Source organism: Pelophylax lessonae, assembly GCF_965119305.1.
Source record: "Pelophylax lessonae genome assembly, chromosome: 5".
In the NCBI taxonomy this organism is placed as follows: Eukaryota; Metazoa; Chordata; class Amphibia; order Anura; family Ranidae; genus Pelophylax; species Pelophylax lessonae.
Window position 1 is genome coordinate 217,492,736 of NC_138772.1, and position 20,769 is coordinate 217,513,504.

Consider the following 20,769-nt stretch of genomic DNA (forward strand, 5'->3'; position numbering starts at 1 on the left):
AACCATAACAGCATAATTAATTTGGATGGTTAATCATAAAGAAAAGAAATAAACAATAAGCGGATAGGGTTTGTTTGTTACATTTTGTCTTAAACCAGCTTTGAAAGAATGCATGTCTAAAGACTAAAAAAAGTATGGAATCTAAAAGGGTATGCACAATGAAATAGCAGATGTAATGCACTACCTTAAGTTTGTAATAGCCTGCCTCACATAAATGACACAGCTAAGGTTAAAATGCTAATTGTGGAGATTGGAAATGGATTTTGTTAAATAAAGATTTAGCAACTAAATTATCTTGTAGATAATTTACTTATTGCAACAAAATTTCAATAAAAGGATTCCAATATGGCTAAACCGAAAAATATTAGTTACGATTAAGCATAAAAGCCAGGGATAGAATTTTAAATGAATGCACTTAGGGAAACCGGGACTGGTGAAGGACATTAAATACTGGCTAACAGTAAGTTAATCTACTCCACTAAGTGCACATCAGCAGCTGCAAAAGCACATACAATTTAGAGAGATAAAAATAAAGTAAAAATATGTAATGCAAGTATAGTGTTATCCTTGTAAAAATCACTTGCATGACTGCATCTGGAAAAATTACAAATTTGGTCACTGCATTGCAAAAAAAAAGACATCCAAATTCATAAAGAGTTTAAGATATCCCTCTTATCATGAAAGGTTAGAAAAACAGGTCCTGTTTAGTTTAGGAGAAAAGACTAATAGTCATATTATTATGTTTAAATGAATCCAATATAACTATAAAGATTTGGCAGATTAATATTTTATTCCAAGGTGTGTTAAAAAAAAAGTAAATCAGTTGTGTATGGAGGAAAGTGGAGAAATAGGCTCTTTACAGTAGGACGGAGGGCAAATTAACTTTTAATCTTTATTTTCTAGCAAACAACTCTGTCCTCAGCAGATCACTAATCGTTTTTTAGCTTCAACTGATGTTTTTTATGGGTATAGGATCTCAGAGCCTTAATGAAAATTATAAACCCTCTCACCCTTTCCACCACCACAGCAAAATGCTGTATGTTGAACATTGCAGTTTTGTAGTCAGTAAAAAAAATAGTAGTAGCAATAATTATAATAAACCTAACATTATTTTATATTATGACATACTTGTTAGAGGTCCTACATACAATAAACCTATAATCCTAATACAACTTCTTTAAATTGTGTCTTTTTTGCAGAACTACAGACCTCTGCTGTCTTGATAGTATTTAGGTGAACTTGCCTTACTTAATAGTTCACAGGGATCAGAAACATCTACAACCTTTTCAACACATTTACCCAGTAAATACAGTACTGAATATGTAATATCTGCGCACACACACACACAACACACACATACATTTTCTATGTTTAATTTCCTTCATACACTCCCTAATATGGCCCTTCTTCTACCCCATAGCAGCAGCATAGACTGCTATGACTACAGTTAGGCCACCGGTATGGCTATAGTTAAGCCTAATAAGAACATTTTTGAAAGGCAAAATTTTTATTGTTGGAATTTGTGAGAGGTTGAGCTTGTTGGACATAAAAATGCAGATGTAAATAAGCAAAAAAGGAGCTCAGACAAATCAATTCATAAATTTTTGAAAGATTAAGCCCTGACCTCCATTCTACTGGTAAGCAGCTGCCTTCGGCACAGTGGCTGTATCAACAGATTATAACAGAAGAGAACAGGACCTACCACATATAACCATTTATTATTAGTTGTTATTGATTTAAATAAACTGGAAACTAGCATGCAGTAAAATTTTCACTAATTGCAAGTACAAAAGCATTTGTAATGGAGTTAAGAAGTTATGAATCAGGCTCAAGTTAGGATGCTGTTCCATACAATACAATTAACTTATAACAGCACAAATGTTACATGCTTACAGTGTATGGACAAGTTGCTACCAGCAAGATCCTGCGAAAAAACAATACACCCTTGAGCATTAACTCTCATTCAGTAATGCTCAGAGCACATTTTAGGACTTCCATGTAGAATAGTTTGATTTTTTTGTTCACAATGATAGTACACTGGTCTTGCTATTTAATTTAAATATTTTCTGTTTAATATATAAAGCATTTTTACGATTTTATTTTCACTGGTATTTTACACATGTGCATTTTTCAGAAAACAAAACTGCTTCATTTTACATAAAAAACATGATGCCTTCTAAACATATTTAGGTAAAAGACAAATAATACCCATTCTATATGCATTTACTATTGCACAATGACTGCAAATAACCCTCTCCAACAGGTGAAAAATGACTATTGTGGTAATACATTCCTTAACCTTCCTAGCGGTATTCCCGAGCGTGACTCGGGGTTAGATTTTAGAGCCAAAAGCGGTAACCCCGAGCCACACTCGGGGTAGCGCTAGGAAAATCGCTGGATCCTGGTAGAGGTTTTACTTACCTTTTCTCCGGGATCCAGCGAAGTATGCGGGCGGTATGCGGCGGCGGAGCTTCCTCCCGATCGTCAAACACACCAAACACACTGATACCATTCAAAATAAAAAAAATCACATTACATTGCCCCCCAGTGCACTTTCCTGCAGTTTTACTGTACTTTTTATGTAAATATATATATATATATATATATATATATAAATACATACATACATATATACGTATATATACACGTATATATATATATATATATATATATATATATATATGTATATACGTAATTCTTGTGAATGAGCAGCCCAAACCAACTGTATACATTATATATATATATATATACATATATATGTATATATATATATATATATATATATATATATATATATATATAATATGTATACATATATATATATATATATATATATATATATATATATATATATATACATATATATATATATATATATATATATATATATATATATATATATATATATATATATATATATATATATATATATATATATATATATATATATAAATAATAAATGTATACAGTTGGTTTGGGCTGCTCATTCACAAGAATTACATGCAAAATAATGGTACCGCTTTCAGCACCTAAAATCCAAAAGAATCATGCCGCCAGGGAGGTTAAATCTTGGCATTCAAGTAAGGTTATAGAAAAGACTGCTGCTGCTGCTAGGGGAAACAGCATGCATCCACCCATTGAAAGTGGTCTGATTCCACAGCTCAGCTAAATAAACATAAAACAGAAAAACAGAGTCCGCTTTTGCAGTGAAGGGAACTGGAGATTCATTGAAGAAGATACATACAGCAGAGAGAATGCCTTGACAGATTTCATGCTACAGTGCTTACTCATATGGCTCCAGCAAAGCCCTGCAATCCAAAGAAACTCACTAAGAAATTGTTTTACCTTTTAGAAGCGTATTAGGCTAGATTTCCTAAGGAGCACTTTAATCTCTCTACCTTTGCTTTGTACTTCTGTAAGTTGCATGTACTGATGAACTTTTCTGTGTGTGTTAACCTATTTGTTCTAAAAGTTTACTGTAAATTAAATCCTAAATGCCATTGTTTGGAACTTGCAATTTATTAACTAAAAAAAAAAACATTTTTTTAAGTAAGTTTATATCAATACTTACCGATAGGCATTACTTCTTTGATGCATCCAAACTGTTCATGAATAAGTAAAGGAGAACTATAGTAGCGTCGAAAACCTTTTGGCTACATAGTGCCATTAATGGAAAAAAAGAAAGCAAGTAAAATAAAGGTCAGTTATCTATCAGACAAATACTAATTACACCAAAGTACAAATAACATGGTATTAATAAAAAATAATGTTACAAAGTACATGCTAGTCTTAAAGTTTGAACTAGGAAAAAAGGGAAATGACAACTCAATAAACGTGTGAAATTGAGTGAAATCACACACAACCAAGCATCTAGTTTAATGTGGCATGCAGCCACTGTATGCACCACTGTGGAAGATCCAGGTGCACAATATAAGTTGAAAAATCCTTTACTAACAATGTATTAGGGCTGATTTACACGGACATCCCACATTTAGCTTTTCTAAAAACAGAAGAAATTATCTGGGAAAAAAAAAATACTTTTATATTTCCCAGATCACTTTCCTAGCATTTTGGAGTTTCTGCCTTAAAGCAGGTTTAGCAAGAACATGCATTTCAAATGTTGGATGCACAAAATTGTATTTTTTTTAAATGTTGTACACCCCAACTCAAGTAAACACTAAGTGAGAATGGCACTATTAAAAATCTTTACAAACATTTATATCCTGTCCTCGAAATGCTTTTTGGCACACTGATTTTTGACAATGTACGTGCACAATCAGACATGGCCATTTCTGGCACCTCTTTTTTCAGGGTATTAAAGTACCCATATATGGCACCACTTTACCAAGTGTCACTGTACATATTGGTGAAGAAACATCATATTTGGGTGGCTTTGTTGTCCTCTGTAAAATAGGTATTGGCAGTGGACATGCATAATTACAGAAAATTGTGGCAGGCATAGCAAGGTTATGGTGCAAACTACACATTCTTCTCAGCTTGTCAATTTTGATAAGGAAAACAACTACAGGGGTTGATTTACTAAAACTGGAGTGTGCAAAATCTGCTGCAGCTGTGCATGGTGACCAAATAGCTTCTAACTTCAGCTTATTCAATTAAAGCGGTAGTAAAGGTTCAAAAGAAAAAAACCCTGCACGGTAAAGGCATATGTGCTAGTATGCATTGCATAAGAGACTTACCTTAAAAGTAAGCCCTCCAGTGGTGTTCTGTCACTACTGCAGAGACTTCCATTTTCCCCCGGTCTTCCTTCTGGGATTGCGGGCTTCAGCTGTTTGAACGGCCAAGCCTTAACGGGAGTGACATCACTCCTGATAATGAGTATGGGAGTCACTGCTTACGGCTCAAGGCTCTGAATGAACGACATGTGTATGCCGTTTCTTCAGAGTGCATGTATCGGTGATGTCACCGACTGCTGCTCCTTAGCATATCTCCTAATAGGTGAATGTTTAGTAGATATACATTTAACCTACAGGTAAGCTTTATCATAAGCTTACCTGTAGGTTAAAATAATAATTCAGAGTTCACTACCACTTTAAGGTTTGCCAAAATAAACCTGGCAGCTGACTGGTTTCTTTGCAGAGCTGCACCAGATTTTGCACTCTCCAGTTTTAGTAAATCAGCCCCACAAAGATGAAGCTGCTTCAACATACTGCATATGGAATACTTCTCCATCTTTGTAAAGCCTGTCAAGTCACAGGGTCAAAACAGAGTAAAATAAAATTAACATCTTATGTTTAATTAGACTGAGTAGCAACGTGTAATGTTTTAAATTGCATTAAAGGAAAAATTTGGGGTAGATAAAAAAAAACAAACGTACATACTCATCTCCATGCTGCAGAATTGGTTTGATGCTGAAGCTGTCCCCTGCTGACCTAGGCCTGAGAACTGAGTAATCACATGACCGTTGATTGTTCAGTTCTAAAGTGGCTCTGAGCTCACTTGAGTGATGGGTTGATGAAGGGGCAGGAGCAGATGGCTTTGACCATAGGTGTGCGCAGCCTATTGCATTAGGGTGTGCACCCCAAAGTTTAAATACACATGCATGTGTTTGCCTACATGTATATGGCCCCGGTACATTACTCTCCCTGCTGGCAAAGTGAAATAGAAGTGTGTGGCACTTCTCTTATGGCAGAGCAGGTCAGAGGGAGATCTTTCCCATCTCCTCACTGGCAAACAGAGCGATAATGCTAATGTGCCCTAGGTGATTAGGGTGTGCCCAGGCACACCCGGCACACCCTGTGCGCACGCCTATGGCTTTGACACTGAGAGCTGGAGTCAGCTGTCAATCAGTCAGCTGGGCAGATCCTAACAATATGGTTATGATGCTTCCATAGCCTGGAACAGCTTGGCTGTCGGTCGGTTGACTCTGGGTTGCAGTAGTGCAAAAGTAAATGCATTCCTGTGACCCAGAGGGAAGTATGACCAAAAAAGCGTTGGCCATACTACTTCTCTTGTAATAATATTTTGGTAAGATTGAATGCTTACATGTGCCTTTAATTTTTTTTTTTTTCCATAAACAAGTGCCTTTATTTTTTTTATGCAAAACACAAGGAATCCAGCAAAACAAAAAGTTCACATTTTCTAAATTATCAGTTCTGAACAGCAAAATGCCATCTACATGCTTGGCACTGTTTTTACAACATCAATAGGCAGCACAAATTTTAGCTATAGCTAGCACAATGAAGCCATTCTTTTACTTACCCTTTTTATGTACAGTATCGCTTAATTTTCTTAAAAGTACATTTTTAACATAGACACACTTGTTCATATTGTTCTCCAAAAATGACTTTTTCTTAGAACTAATATATGATGGCTGGGATAAGGCCAGTAGCTTTTATTAAATTGTTGACTGCATGTAATAACATCTGTTAAGTTTAGTAACAACTCTTTTTCTTTTGAGACATTTTTTTAAAACCAACACAGTTCTTTTTGTTTCAACGTTACTACACTTAGGAACAAGACAATATGGCCCTTTTATGTTTTTACAAAGATAATATAACATGAAAACGTGATAATATAACATACAAAAAGTGGTGTATTTTTTAATTTAATCAAGGATGCACTCAAGGTTCATGTATTTACTCACCAGTTTTCCCATACAACGCTGAGAAGCGATGGTTTCCGTGCATTTGTGATGAATGCTCATTTTACAAGCTTTGCATCGCAAGCCATGCTTTGTATTAGTCCCTGTCAATGAACATGGAATTTAATTAGATCAAATCAATAGTTTATATGCAACTGACAAGTTATCTTTCAGAAAGCATGACCCGCTAAGTATACATAGATTTTTAAACTAGATTTATGACTATTCCAGCTATTTTGCATTCTTCAAGATACCCAGCTGTAGGTAGTGTTTACATCACATCAATTTATTCCACATACAGTACTTTCTGTGAGAATAAAGACATAGACAATGTATTCAACATAAACACAAAACGCCATTACATATACTGTTCTGTCATATTTCTTAGAGGATATCTGAAATCTTTGGAATACTATTGGATGTGCCAGTGCTAACAACAGCAATAGTCAAGAACCTTGTAGGGTGTTTTCACACTAGCACTTTTGGTGCGCACCCGGTTTCGATTGACGTCAGAATTCAGTTCTTTTTGATGATGTGAACACTGTCTTTGAACTCGGGTGCGCACCTGCGAACCGTACCCGAGTCCACTTAAAAAGGGTGGTCTGGGGTATGGTTCATGTGAACTCCAGTACGGTTCGCTTCTGATGAGAACGCAACCATACCAAAGCAAGCAATTCTATCTATTTTGGCACCTTCTCGTTTACAGCGGTTGCCAAGCAACATGAGTACGCGCCAGCTGCAGCTTGATGAAACAAGTGTACCGCGATTCGGATACAAAAATCAAATGTGCACAGTCCATCGGGGACAGGGGGAGCAATCGAACTCGGATTCAGACCAGGCAATCGCACCAAGTGTGAAAACACCCTTAAAAACAGTGTTTTGGATAACACATTTTTTAAAATAAATTACTCTTTGACTTTAACTTCTCAAGTAGATTACCTTACATCTAATTTGCACCCTTGCTACTATGCTTGCTACACAGGGATAAACAGAGAAATACATTTTTTATAGTTTTGAAAGGCAGACATTTTTAGACCTCTGTAAATAACATGGTTAGGCTTTTGCGTGTAGCGTTCCACTTATTAGTATCCAATAGATGATCAGTCTGTATGTATTCCTGCGTATATATTTACTCAGTAGAGCACAATCCACCAGGGTTTGAGTGGCAAAGGGGAGGATAAAAAGCCTGAAATCTGGACCTCTAGTATCCTGATAGGTGATGGTGAAATTGTTTTGATTGCCTCAGCGCTGTTACATTGAATCAGTAATTTCTTTGGCTTCCAAGCTGAATTGAGTGATGGGGGAGTAAAGGAAAGGTGGTGCTGGAGATGGTGAAATTAAAGTAAACAGTTGCTTTGCCGGGGCAAAATGCAGATTTGTATTAATTTTTTAGAGTAAGAAAATGCATAGGACCCCCAATTTAACCACATCCCTACCGGCGTATAGACAAATGACGCCGGCAGCGCGGCGATCGGGGGTGAGGCTCGTCCCTTGGACTGAGCCCAACCCCGATCACGGTAAACAGCCAATGAAATTGTCTGTTTACCACGTGATCGGCTGTGTCAATCACAGCCGATCACATGAGCGGCTCCAGCGCGAGCCGCTCGTTCCTTCCCGACGGGGGCGCGCAGCGCGGCGATCGGGGACGAAGCTCGTCCCTCGGACAGAGCCCATCCCCGATCTAGGTAAAGAGCCAATGAAATTGGCTTTTTACCACGTGACCGGCGGTGTCCAATCACAGCCGGTCACAAATGTCAACAGAGAACAGGGTAACTAGCTGTCACCGTGTTCTCCTCCTCACACACTGAGCCTGTGTGAGCAGGAGATTGTGGTAACAGCTAGTTACCAAATATAGTACACTCCAAACACACTGATTGCCCCCCCCCCAATAAAGAGTACCTGTCACTAGCCCATCAAAGTACCTGACAGGTACTCGGGTACTCTGATGGGTATGTGACAGGTACTCGGGTACTCTGATGGGCATGTGACAGGTACTCGGGTACTCTGATGACGGGTATTCGGGTACTCTGATGACAGGTACTCGGGTACTCTGAGGACGGGTACTCGGGTACTCTGATGACAGGTACTCGGGTACTCTGATGATGGGTACTCGGGTACTCTGATGACGGGTGCTCGGGTACTCTGATGACAGGTACTCGGGTACTCTGATGACAGGTACTCGGGTACTCTGAGTACATGTCACCGGAGTACCCGAGTACCCATCATCGGAGAACCCGAGTACCTGTCATCTATCCATCAGAGTACCCGAGTAGCTTCCATCTGCTCATCAGAGTACCTGACGCCTGAAGTACCCGAGTACTTTCCGCCTGCTCATCAGTGCTCATCAGTACTCATCAGTACTCATCAGTCCCATCATTACCTATCAGGATCAGTACTGATCATCAGTACCCATCAGTACAGTATCAGTATCACCTATCAGTATCAGTACAACTCATCAGTACCTATCACCTGCCTGTCACCTGCCCATCAGAGTACCCGAGTACCTGTCACCTGCCTATCGGAGGACCCGAGTACCTGCCACCTGCTCATCAGTACCAGAGTACCCATCACCTGCCTGTCACCTGCCCAGCAAAGTACCCGAGCACCTGTCACCCTTCATACAGCCACCATGTCCAAGTCCAAAAAGGTTTATATACGTCCTCTATTTAAACCTAAATACCGGTGTTATGGCAGCAGATAGCTGCCATAACCCTGGTATTTTTTTTAACGGTGGACGGTTGGCTTTCCGATAAGGGTGGTCCCAGTGGCGAATTCGCCACGGGATACCCTTCCGGGATGGTGGAAGAGGTGCCCCCCCTCCCGCCGTGGTCCGGTCCTTTACCCCGCTTACCGGACCCCCCGGCAGCGGGGCAAACAATCCGGTCCCGGATCCTCACAGACAGGATGTCGAGTGAGAGCAAGCTTGCCCTCACTCGACTCTATGGTCTTGGAGGACCGGAGCTACGGCAAACGTCGTTGCCTAGCAACCGGTTTAAAGGTCCCTTTTTTTTCATTTTATTTTATTATTATTATTATTATTATTATTATTATTATTTTATTTTTTTTTCTATCTTTTAGTGTACTTGTAAGATCTGAGGACTTTTTGACCCCAGATCTCACAAAAAAGAGGTCCTGTCGCGCCTTTTTCTATTACAAGAAATGTTTACATTCCTTGTAATAGAAATAAAAATGATCCATTTTTTTTTAAACGGTGTAAAAATAAAAAATAATAAATAAAATAAGTAGTAAAAAAATTTTTTAAAGTGCCCTGTCCCCGTGAGCTCGCGCGCAGGAGCAAACGCATACGGAAACCCTGCCCACATATGTAAACGGTGTTCAAACCACACATGTGAGGTATCGCCGCGATTGTTAGAGCAAGAGCAATAATTTGAGCCCTAGACCTCCTCTGTAACTCTAAGATGGCAACCTGTAGAAATTTTTAAAATATCGCCTATGGGGATTTTTAAGTACCAAAGTTTGTCGCCATTCCATGAGCGTGGGCAATTTTGAAGCATGACATGTTGGGTATCTATTTACTCGGCGTAACATTATCTTTCACATTATGGAAAAAAATTGGGCTAACTTTACTGGTTTCTTATTTTTTTATTGAAAAAAGGGATTTTTTTCCAAAAAAATTGCGTTTGGAAGACCACTGCGCAAATATGGTCTAATAAAAAATATTGCAATAATCTCTATTTTATTCTCTAGGGTCTCTGCTAAAAAAATATATATAATGTTTGGGGGTTCTAAGTAGTTTTCTAGCAAAAACAACTGATTTTAACTTGTAAACACCAAATGTCAAAAATAGGCCTAGGCAAGTGGCTAGGATGCATGATGGTGCTTCTTGGATGTTGGGCCCCTCTATATGGCTAGACTGTGAAAAAGTCTCACACATGTGGTATTGCCATACTCAGGAGGAGTGGCAGAATGTATTTTGGGTGTCATTTTTGCTGTGTACATGCTATGTGTTAGGAATATCCTATAAATTGACAACTTTGTGTAAAAAAAAAAGTTTTCATTTTTTCCCCACATTTTCCAAAAACTTGTGGAAAAAAATTACACGTTCAAAAGACCCATAATGCATAATAGAATATACGTTGGAGTGTTTGCTTTCCAAAATGGGGTAATTTTGTGGACTTTTCCATTGTATTGGTGCTATAGGGCCTTCAAAAGTGTGATAGGTAGTAAGAAAGTTTTATGTGTATTTATGCTCCTAGAACGCCTGAAGGTGCTTCTTGGATGTGGAGTCTCTTTTTGTGGCCAGGCTGTGTAAAAGTCTCACACATGTGGTATCACCATACTCAGAAGGAGTAGCAGAATGTATTTTGGGGTGCCATTTTTGCTGTGTACATGCTGTGTGTTAGAAATAGCTTATAAATTGACAACTTTGTGGGAAAAAAAAGAAAAAAACTTTTTTTTCTTACTTTTCCCAAGAATTGTGGGAAAAAATTATAACTTTAAAAAACTTACCATGCCTCTTACTAAATACCTTGGACTGTCTACTTTACAAAAAGGGGTCATTTGGGGGGGTACTTTCCTGACATTTCAGGGCCTCAAGAAAGGAGATAGGCCGTCAGTACATCTGGTGTGATAAATTTTCAGTAATTGGTACCATAGCTTCTAGACTCAATAACTTTCACACAGACTAAATAATATACACTAATTTGGGTTAATTTTACCAGATATATGTAGCAGTATAAATTTTGGCCCAAATGTATGAAGAAAAATTATTTTTTTTGCAAAATGTTATAATAGAAACTAAAAAAAGTGTTTTTTTTTTTTCCAAAATTTTTGCTCTTTTTTTGCTTATATCACCATAAAAAAAATACCACCAAAAGAAAGCTCTATTTGTGTGAAAAAAATGATAAAAATTTTGTTTGGTTACAGTGTAGCATGACTGGGCAATTGTCATTCAAAATGTGAGAGTGCTGAAAGCTGAAAATCGGTCTGGGCAGGAAGGGGGTCTAACTGCTTTGTATGGAAGTGGTTAAGCATTATTTGTAAATGTATTTTTAAAGAGTACCTCAATCTGAATTTTCTCGCCTTCAGTTACTTCTAAAAAGCAGGATGTCAGCAGGACGCATCAAAAAATGGAAAACAATATTCTATCACTTTGACTGATGTTTTCAGTTTGGTGTAAATTTTCAACAGTATGTAAATGTGTATTTTTTCAAGTGGTGTTACTAAGCCCATTCTACTGAGTTATATTACTTTTTAAATAGATTGTGAGGTCCTTAGTACTAAACTAAATGATGCCTTAGGTTTAAACAATGCTAGTAATAGCAATCAAAGAGGGAAGTTGCACTAGTAAGTTGAAGTTAGAAGCTTGTCTCTGCTTGTACTATCATGCATGTGCTAATGTAAGGTCTCAGTTTGCATCCTTGCCTGCAACCAACACCTGTTATTTATCTTTGTACCTGCTACAGAATGGAGCCATGCATGGCATTAGATGTCTGCCCTCACATGGATAATACAGCGCAGCAGGAGAAGGATGTTTCCTACCTTTGTTGCCTACCAGAACGTTGGTACATTCTATTGTCTACCGGAATGTTCTAATGCTTTGGTACCGGAGTGCCCATTTATTCTTCTTGCTCTTTAACTCCTTTTCCCATAACTCTCTGGGATTCTGAACATGCCCAGAGAAGATAAGTTCCTTTGCTTCCCTTCCTCAGGAGCTCAGAGAGGCAACATCTGATGAAACAGAGGTAGCTGAGCAAGTGACCTGATAGGCCCTCTACTGTCACAATCAATGTGTGGGCAGCATAGGCGTGCGCAGGGAGTGTGCCTGAGCACACTCTAATCACTACGTAAGGTGCAGAGTCCCCCTACTGCCCAGGCTTCCCACCATGTTGCCCCAATCTACCCCACTGCTGTCTTCCCTCGTCTCCTCCCAGCTGCTGTGGAGGGTGTTTTAGGATGGGGAGCAGGGGAAGAGGCTAGTAAACATGTCCTTTGCCAGCCCCTTTCCTTTTCTAAATGAACACAGTGAACACACTCACTCACTGTGTTCATTGATAACTGAAGCATAGTAAACTGTGTTTACTGTGCTTCCGACTGTGAATGAACAGGAAGCTGTGCTCAGTGCAGAGTACTTCCCTTTTATTCACTGCCCCGTGCAGCTGAAGCTGCAGAGAAAGGCTTGTGTGTTTGAGCTTTGGGGTGCACACCTTACTGCAATAGGCTGCGCACACCTATGGTGCGCAGACAGGCCACAGCCTAATAGCACACAGCTTTTCTGAAAGTTCCAGCTACTGTTGGAATCTCTGCCCAATTGCTACCAGAGTATTCCAGTTTTAGTGGAATGGGACTTTGTCTTTTGCCTTCCAGCTGTGGACCCATGTTATCAGAGCTACCCTGGACATCACTGTGAGAGATGTTATATATGAGGACAATTGCAAGTAGTTATTTGTGTTCTGAACCATTACACTGAAGTAGTAATACTCAGATCATCTTTTGTTTTAGAATCTTATAGAGACTATGCTTTACAGCCACTTTTCCCTTCAATTGAGTCAGAGACATGGCTGTCAAAAGTAATTTCTATGTAGCTTTCATATATTTTCCCAGCTTCTATTATTCAGCATTACAGTATATGCAGTTTTTTTGCCATCCTAAACCTGTTTAGCATTAATGCCTCTAACTTGCCACCTTTTTAGTAAACTGCAGATTACAGTTACTCTCTGTCTGACCATTAGACTGGTCATTTTGTTAAACTTATACAGAAACTTACATAACATTTACGATTTTTACTGGTTCCAAAATACCAATATATAGCAATAAAATAACACAAGGAAAACATAAGCATTCAGGATATAGCCTTGGTTAAAATCTATATTTACTTTCAGCTGCAAAAATGTATCCAATACTTCCAATAAAATGTGCCAACTGTCCATGACCCTTTTAAATGCGAAACATGACAACATATAAAATAATGCATTCCCTTTGATTAGTACAGAATTTAAAAGGCATAGCCTTTGGGATTACGAGGGTTAGATTGTTTAAAGTAATAATTCACACTACTGTAAAACATCCAAGTAACTGTTTTCTGTTTTGTTAATTAATATTTATTTATCTAAATGAAAAGCTGAGTAAATATATAATACTAAAAGTACTTAGTAGATATTAAATGGACCAGTTCAAAAGTAATTCATGGAACTGTAAAAATGCTTTAATATAGTGTATTTCAAATATGTGTGTAATTGATAGTCATTTCCTAGTTTTTAACCTTTTTCTCACTATATATAAACATTTCTCCAACACGCATTAATGGCCTTTTTGAAAAATGGACCTTATTCCTAACTGTATTAACCCATAACAATCAATGAAATTCCTGCCTTGATCTAACTTCAGTAGACTGAATTTCTATTGGCTACTATGAACCCCTGTATTTAAAGGAGAAGTATGGCCAAAGCTATTTTGGCCCTACGTCTTCTATGGATTACCGGAGGGCACTTCGTTCTGCACTCCTCTGACCTATTTTCAGCAGACAAAGGGCTAAAGCCTGCTGTCGGCTGACGTCACTCAGCCGGTCCAGGCTCTCAAAAGATCCTGGCTTTACAGTGGGGAAGCCTGAACTAGCAGCTGGCTCAGCCTCTCAAGTAGCAGCTAAGAGCCTGAGCCAGCCACTGCTTCCCCCTCAACAGGTAAGGTCTGCAGGGCAGATCAGAGAGCAAGTGACTGACAGTCACCACTCTCTGGTCAGAGCAGAGGGAAGAACTGAGTGATCAGCTGTCTTTGATCTGATATTTCATATTTCCATAAAACCATTATAGAAGGTGTTAGGCCTCTTAAGATTAAGTTCCATCCTTTGGATTGCAGGCAAACAGACTAACAGTTATTGTGGCTGTCAGAAGTTTTCTCCCCACCTGCAGCTACTTGGAACACTTCACAGGTTCCAGAAGGCTGCAGGACAATTCACGAATGTGCAGGGGGAAGTAGGCTGTGAAGCCACAAGGAGTCACAATCAGCTTCCCACAGTTAGCATAGCGGCATCAGGGACCCGAAGACCCACGAAGAACCGGCCTAGGTGTGGACAGCGCTGGATCCCTAAACAGGTAAGTGTCCTTTTATTAAAAGTCAGCAGCTACAGTATTTGCAGCCACTGGCATTCAATTTTTTTGGTTGTATTTGATCACGGCCCACAGTTACATCTACTTAAACTAACTGAAGTACTGCTTTAACCACTTGCCTTCTGTGCACTTAAACCCCCTTCCCATCCAGACCAATTTTTAGCTTTCAGTGCTCTCACACTTTGAATGACAATTGCGCGGTCATGCTACACTGTACCCATATGACATTTTTATCATTTTTTTCACACAAATAGAGCTTTCTTTTGGTGGTATTTAATCATCTCTGGGTTTTTTATTTTTTACAAAAAAAAAGAAAAAAGACAGAAAATTTTGAAAAAAAAAAGTTTTGATGGGCACTGATAGGCTGCACTGATGGGCACTGATGAGGTGGCATTTATGGGCACTGATGAGGTGGCACTTATGGGCACTGATGAGGTGGCACTGATGAGGAGGTACTAATATGCCGCACTGATGAGCACTGATAGGCGGCACTGATGAGTACTGATATGCAGCACTGCTGGGCACTGAGGGGTGGCACTGCTGGGCACTGAGAGGTGGCACTGCTGGGCACTGAGAGGCGGCACTGATGGGCACTGATGGGCGGCACTGATGGGCACTGGCGGGTGGCACTGATTGACACTGATGGGTGGCACTGATGAGCACTGATGGGCGGCACTGATGAGCGCTGATGGGCAGCACCATCAGTGCCCACACTCAGTGCCCATAGTGCTGCCAGTCAGTGCTCATCAGTGCCTAGATGAGCAGGCACTGATGGGCACTGACTGGCAGCACTATGGGCACTGATTGTGGGCACTGATGGGGGGCACTGTGGGCATTGATGGTGGGCAGTGTGTTTGGTGTACCTTGTGTAATCAGGGCACTGGTGATCAGTGCCCTGATTACTTTTTTCTTTGTCCCCGACGGCTGATCTGCTCTCTCCTTCCTCACACTGCAGTCTCCGTGTGAGGAAGGAGCGCTGGCGATGAGAGATGATCTCATATGTTTACATATGAGATCATCTCTCATTGGACGGTCCGATCACGTGGGTAATGGCCGCTGTGATTGGCCATTCAGCACGATCTGTGATCGGCTGTGTCCAAGGGACACGGCCAACACAGATTTTCCCCAATGCACGCTCGCGGGAGCGCGCGGGGAGCCTGTGTCTGGGAGGCCGTTTAAAGACGGCCTCCCGAAAATGTGAGTCCGCGCTGCAGCCGTACTTCGGCTACAGCGCGGATGGGAGGTGGTTAAGTTAATTTAACTGTGGGCTTTGGACCAAATACAACTGGACAATACCCTACAACCACTGACATGGTGTTCTCTATCCCAGGCACAAATGGAAAGTGGCCTACCACTTGGCATCAACACTATGATTTATGCTCTGCCCAGCCCAAAAAAGATTATAGAGCAGGCTGTGTTAAAGTGGCTGTAAAGGCTGTCCCAGCTGCAGTATTCTCTCCCCTTTCTTCCTTTTCTCACAGGGCAGCAGTGGAAGCCATTTACCCCTTCTGCTTTAAGTCAAATCCTGCGATGAGGGAGTGGGGGGTGGGGGCTGAATCACACTATGTGTATCTATGGACAAAGCCAGTGTGGCTCCCATAGGAAGTGGCTTCCTGTAGGGGCCTACTGAGAAGAGGAGGAGCCAGGAGTGCTGGCAGGGGACCCCAGAAGAGGAGGATCAGGCTGCTCTGTGCAAACATTGCACACAGCAGGTAAGTGTGACATGTTCGTTAAAGAAAATGTAAAAAAAAGACTTTATTAACACTTTCATTTTCCTCCAGATCCCAACTTCTACGTGTCTGTGTGAGTGTGTAAGTACAAACATCACGGTATAAGCTACTTCAAGGGCTGGGGCTTATGTTTATCGTTGTTTCCAATAAGTGAAGCACAGTGGAATTGATTGATTCCTGCTGTGATCTGACTTTCTGTTAGGGGATGGCTATGTTTGTTCTCCATGGTACCACTGTATGTAGAAACATATCCACCTTCTCTTGTTTTCTCCTGAAACTATGAACAATGGGATTTCATAGAACTGTGCACATGACTGCGACTACTGTGCACTGCTCATTCCAAACAAATGTCAGTGAGAGGAAAAGGAGAGGCTTGGGAGCTTTCGGAGGATGTTACAAGGAGGAAGAAAAACACAGTAAGAAATTATTAGAAGAAAAATAGATTATAGGGCCATTAGGTAGTGGTTGTATATGGATTATTTTTGGAGAATAAGGATATCTTTAAGTGTCATTTTAAAATTAAAAATGTTGTATTCTGAAAACTGTTTCCAATTAGATGTAAACAATAATAGATTTAGGTCAGTTTTATTTTAGATTTTTTTTTTCTAAAGCGTTGTTTTATATCTGATTAATGATGAGTCACAGTGGATGACTCATTTACCTACGTAAAGCGACACATTGCGAGCCTTAAAAAAGTGAAGAAGAAAAAAAAAATCTTCTTAATGCTGCCAAAACCTGCATCCCAGCAATGTGGAAACAAAGTTAACCTCCTACTACCTCACACATGCTTGCTAGGATCACGTAGATTCAAGAGATGAAACAACTCACTATGGCTTTGAAAAAGCAGAATGTGAAGTATTGGCAAATATGGATGACTTGATTCTTTTAGAAGGACCAAACCCTTACAGCATCTTCACAGAGGCTTGTAATGTAACCTCAAATTTCTCTGTGCTTTGTGGAACTGGTCTAAATCATAAGATGTACCAGGACTAGGGATCGACCGATTATCGGCAAAGCTGATATATCGAGGGCCGATATGCACTTTCTCCAATATATCAGAATCGGCCCCTCGGAGGTTACCGATATTGCTGATATTTTTCGGAAAGTGCGTATACCGGAGTGATGCCTGCAGCTAGAGGTATCACCCCGCTACCAGCATTCATAGCGGACGGTCGGCTGTCTTGTAATGACAAACGATGCTGCTGAGAATCCGCTCAGCTGTCATTACTAGGAGTGGTAGAGGACATCCCCCCACCCGCCGCCTTCCGCGGCTCGCCCCGAGTTTCCCATCCCACCAGAAGACCCGAGCAACCAGCCTGCATGGCCGCCGAAGACCCGATCAAAGCCGCATTCGGCTCTGATTGGGTCTCCATGCAAAAACCCAGAAGTGATGTCATGACATCACTTCCGGGTACTGGCTCTTCTCCCCCGATAGCTCAGTTTGGCCGGACGGCCAGCTCTAGGAAGGGTTCTGGTCATCCCAAACGTCTTCCATTTGAGGATTATGGAGGCCACTGTGCTCTTAGGAACCTTAAGTGCAGAAGAAATCTTTTTGTAACCTTGGCCAGATCTGTGCCTTGCCACAATTCTGTCTCTGAGCTCTTCAGGCAGTTCCTTTGACCTCATGATTCTCATTTGCTCTGACATGCATTGTGATCTGGAAGGTCTTATATAGACAGGTGTGTGGCTTTCCTAATCAAGTCCAATCAGTATAATCAAACACAGCTGGACTCAAATGAAGGTGTAGAACCATCTCAAGGATGATCAGAAGAAATGGAAAGCACCTGAGTTAAATATATGAGTGTCACAGCAAAGGGTCTGAATACTTAGGACCATGTGATATTTCAGTTTTTCTTTTTTAATAAAGCTGCAACAATGTCAACAATTCTGTGTTTTTCCGTCAATATGGGGAGCTGTGTGTACATTCATGAGGAAGAAGAATGAACTTAAATGATTTTAGCAAATGGCTGCAATATAACAAAGAGTGAAAAATTTAAGGGGGTCTGAATACTTTCCGTACCCACTGTATATATATATATATATATATATATATATATATATATATATATATGTATATATATATATATATATACACACATATCCTGGACTATCTTTCCCACTTAAATAAAGAACTCATAAAACATAATTTTTTTTTTTTTTTAAGCCTAAAGCTAAAGAAATTGTGTGCTTCTATACATTTCTTTTAAGATGTGTAATTGAAGTGCATTCATTTTTTCTTATTTCATGATCTATATTTAACTTCAAGTGCAGAAAAAAATTGTAAGGCCGCACATTGCCAATGTATAATACGTTAGGACGAGGCCTGAAATGGGACCAACACCTGCAGCTTGTGGTGAAGTGGGAAGATCGAGGGGAGTCTCTGGATGGTTATATTCTTCTTCACATTTACCTGCAGACCAAGATGTCCAGAAAAACTGAAAATGAGAGTTTGGGGAAAACTAACACTACCAGGGGTGATGACATCAGCTGCCCTTTTATCCTCATTGTTTATATGTTTTGTCCTAACCCTACACTGATATTTTTGTTGGACAACATGATCTGCATGCAAATGTAGAAAAAAAAATAAACAAAGGTAAGAGAAAAAAAAAAACATAAATTGAAAACTATACATGTATTAATCCAAAGCAGTTATTAGAATATAATATTTTTTGTGATGGTGGTCCTTCAAACAAATAAGGGTCCTTTCACATGGGGCGGACCGTTTTTTGATCCGCTCTGGCACTTTTTTTTTTTTTTTTTTACGGAAACGGATAACACTTGGGTCATTCGGTCTGTATGTCCGTTTATCATCCCATCCGTTTGCGGATGATAAACGGAGATAATGTATGTCAATGGGATTGCAGATGTCAGCAGATGAAACCCCTGACATCCGATTTTGTGTCCGTTCCGCTTTTTTAAACGGAAGAAAAATAGGGTTCTATTCCGTTCCAAAAAACGGAATTGATAGGAAAGGACACAAATCGGATGTCAACGGATGGTCATCCACTGACATCCGCAATCCCATTGACATGCATTATGTCTGTTTTTCATCCGCAAAAAAATGGGATGAAAAACTGACATACGGACCGCCCGTGTGAAAGGACCCTAAGAAACCTTTTTACATAAGTTGCAAACATCTGGAGTATAAACAAATGAGCATTGCATCAATGTAATTACCAGCTGGAATTTCATGGGGTGGCCGGTAGGGGATGAGGATAAAGATTTTTTCATCATGTCTGCCACAAATTTGGTTCAAGTCATTGGATGGCTGTTGATGACACACAACTCCAAGGTGCTGTTTGTGTACATAGGAATGGAGTTTACACATTGGCCACTAAGTGAGGATAAGAACACAAGGGCCCATTTTGTTCAGGGAAGGATTGATGGGGTGGTCTTATAGGATTGTTTTTATCCCTTTAGTTGAAACAATGGGGTTGATTTACTAAAACTGGAGAGTGCAAAATCTGGTGCAGCTTTGCATAGAAACCAATCAGCTTCCAGTTTTCTTTCTTTTTTTTTTTTTTTTTATTAAAGCTTAATTGAACAAGCTGAAGCTAGAAGCTGGTTTGTTACCATGCACAACTGCACCAGATTTCTCACTCTCCAGTTTTAGTAAATCAACCCCAATATAACAGGGTTACCCAGGGCCGCAGATAAGGCAGTACAACTGGTCCTGTTGTACTGGGCCCAGGCCTCATCAGATTAACAGGGGGACCCGAGGCAGCTTTATTGTTAATTTCTGCCTAATTGAATACATTGATTTGACTAGACCACACCCCCACTCCTACTTGCTTAACAAGACTTAAATTACATTTCTCAGCGCCCATCGTATGAACAGAGGGGCCCAGGAGGTGGGAGCTGAAGAGGGACTTTTTTTATTTCAGTTTTGGGGCATAGGTGGATAAAGTCAATTGGATAAAGGTTGTACTCCGGGGGGGGGGGGGCACCTGTTGGGGGGGCCCTTTCAGGAATGTTGTACAGGGCCCCATGATTTCTAACAGCAGCCCTGAGTTTACCCACAAGAAAAAAAGTTCTTCCATCTATAATGTTCCAAGACTAAAATATTTAACTTTACCTAAAGACAACATGTGAAATGCTAGCGTGGTCAATTAAAATATATATAACTGAAATCATCATCATCCTTTTTTTTTTACACTCTGAAGTAGGCTTCAATGTATCTGTACCAAGACTGGTATTTTTAAATCCGCTGACGTCTTAAGAGCATTACCAAGACACACAAAAGCAATGTCCTTTAAAGCAATTTCCATGATAGTAATAAAGTAAAAACATATGCCAGATGAACATTGAAAAGAACTTGCATATAACAAACTGACACTTTTTCCACTCTCTTAAATGGCTTGCATAACTATTA

The 20,769-nt window shown here is 39.9% G+C and overlaps 1 protein-coding gene across 1 annotated transcript in view; it reads right to left on the minus strand.

Annotated features, from left to right (window-relative positions):
* The window catches only part of STAC (SH3 and cysteine rich domain), a 381,506-nt gene that overhangs the window by 117,659 nt on the left and 243,078 nt on the right, over nucleotides 1–20,769 (minus strand). Inside the window, exons 3-4 of the mRNA XM_082259518.1 lie at nucleotides 6,605–6,705; nucleotides 3,572–3,653 (exon numbers count right to left, since the gene is read on the minus strand). Of these exons, the coding sequence (XP_082115644.1) occupies nucleotides 3,572–3,653; nucleotides 6,605–6,705 (183 nt within the window). The remainder of the gene's footprint in view (nucleotides 1–3,571; nucleotides 3,654–6,604; nucleotides 6,706–20,769) is intronic.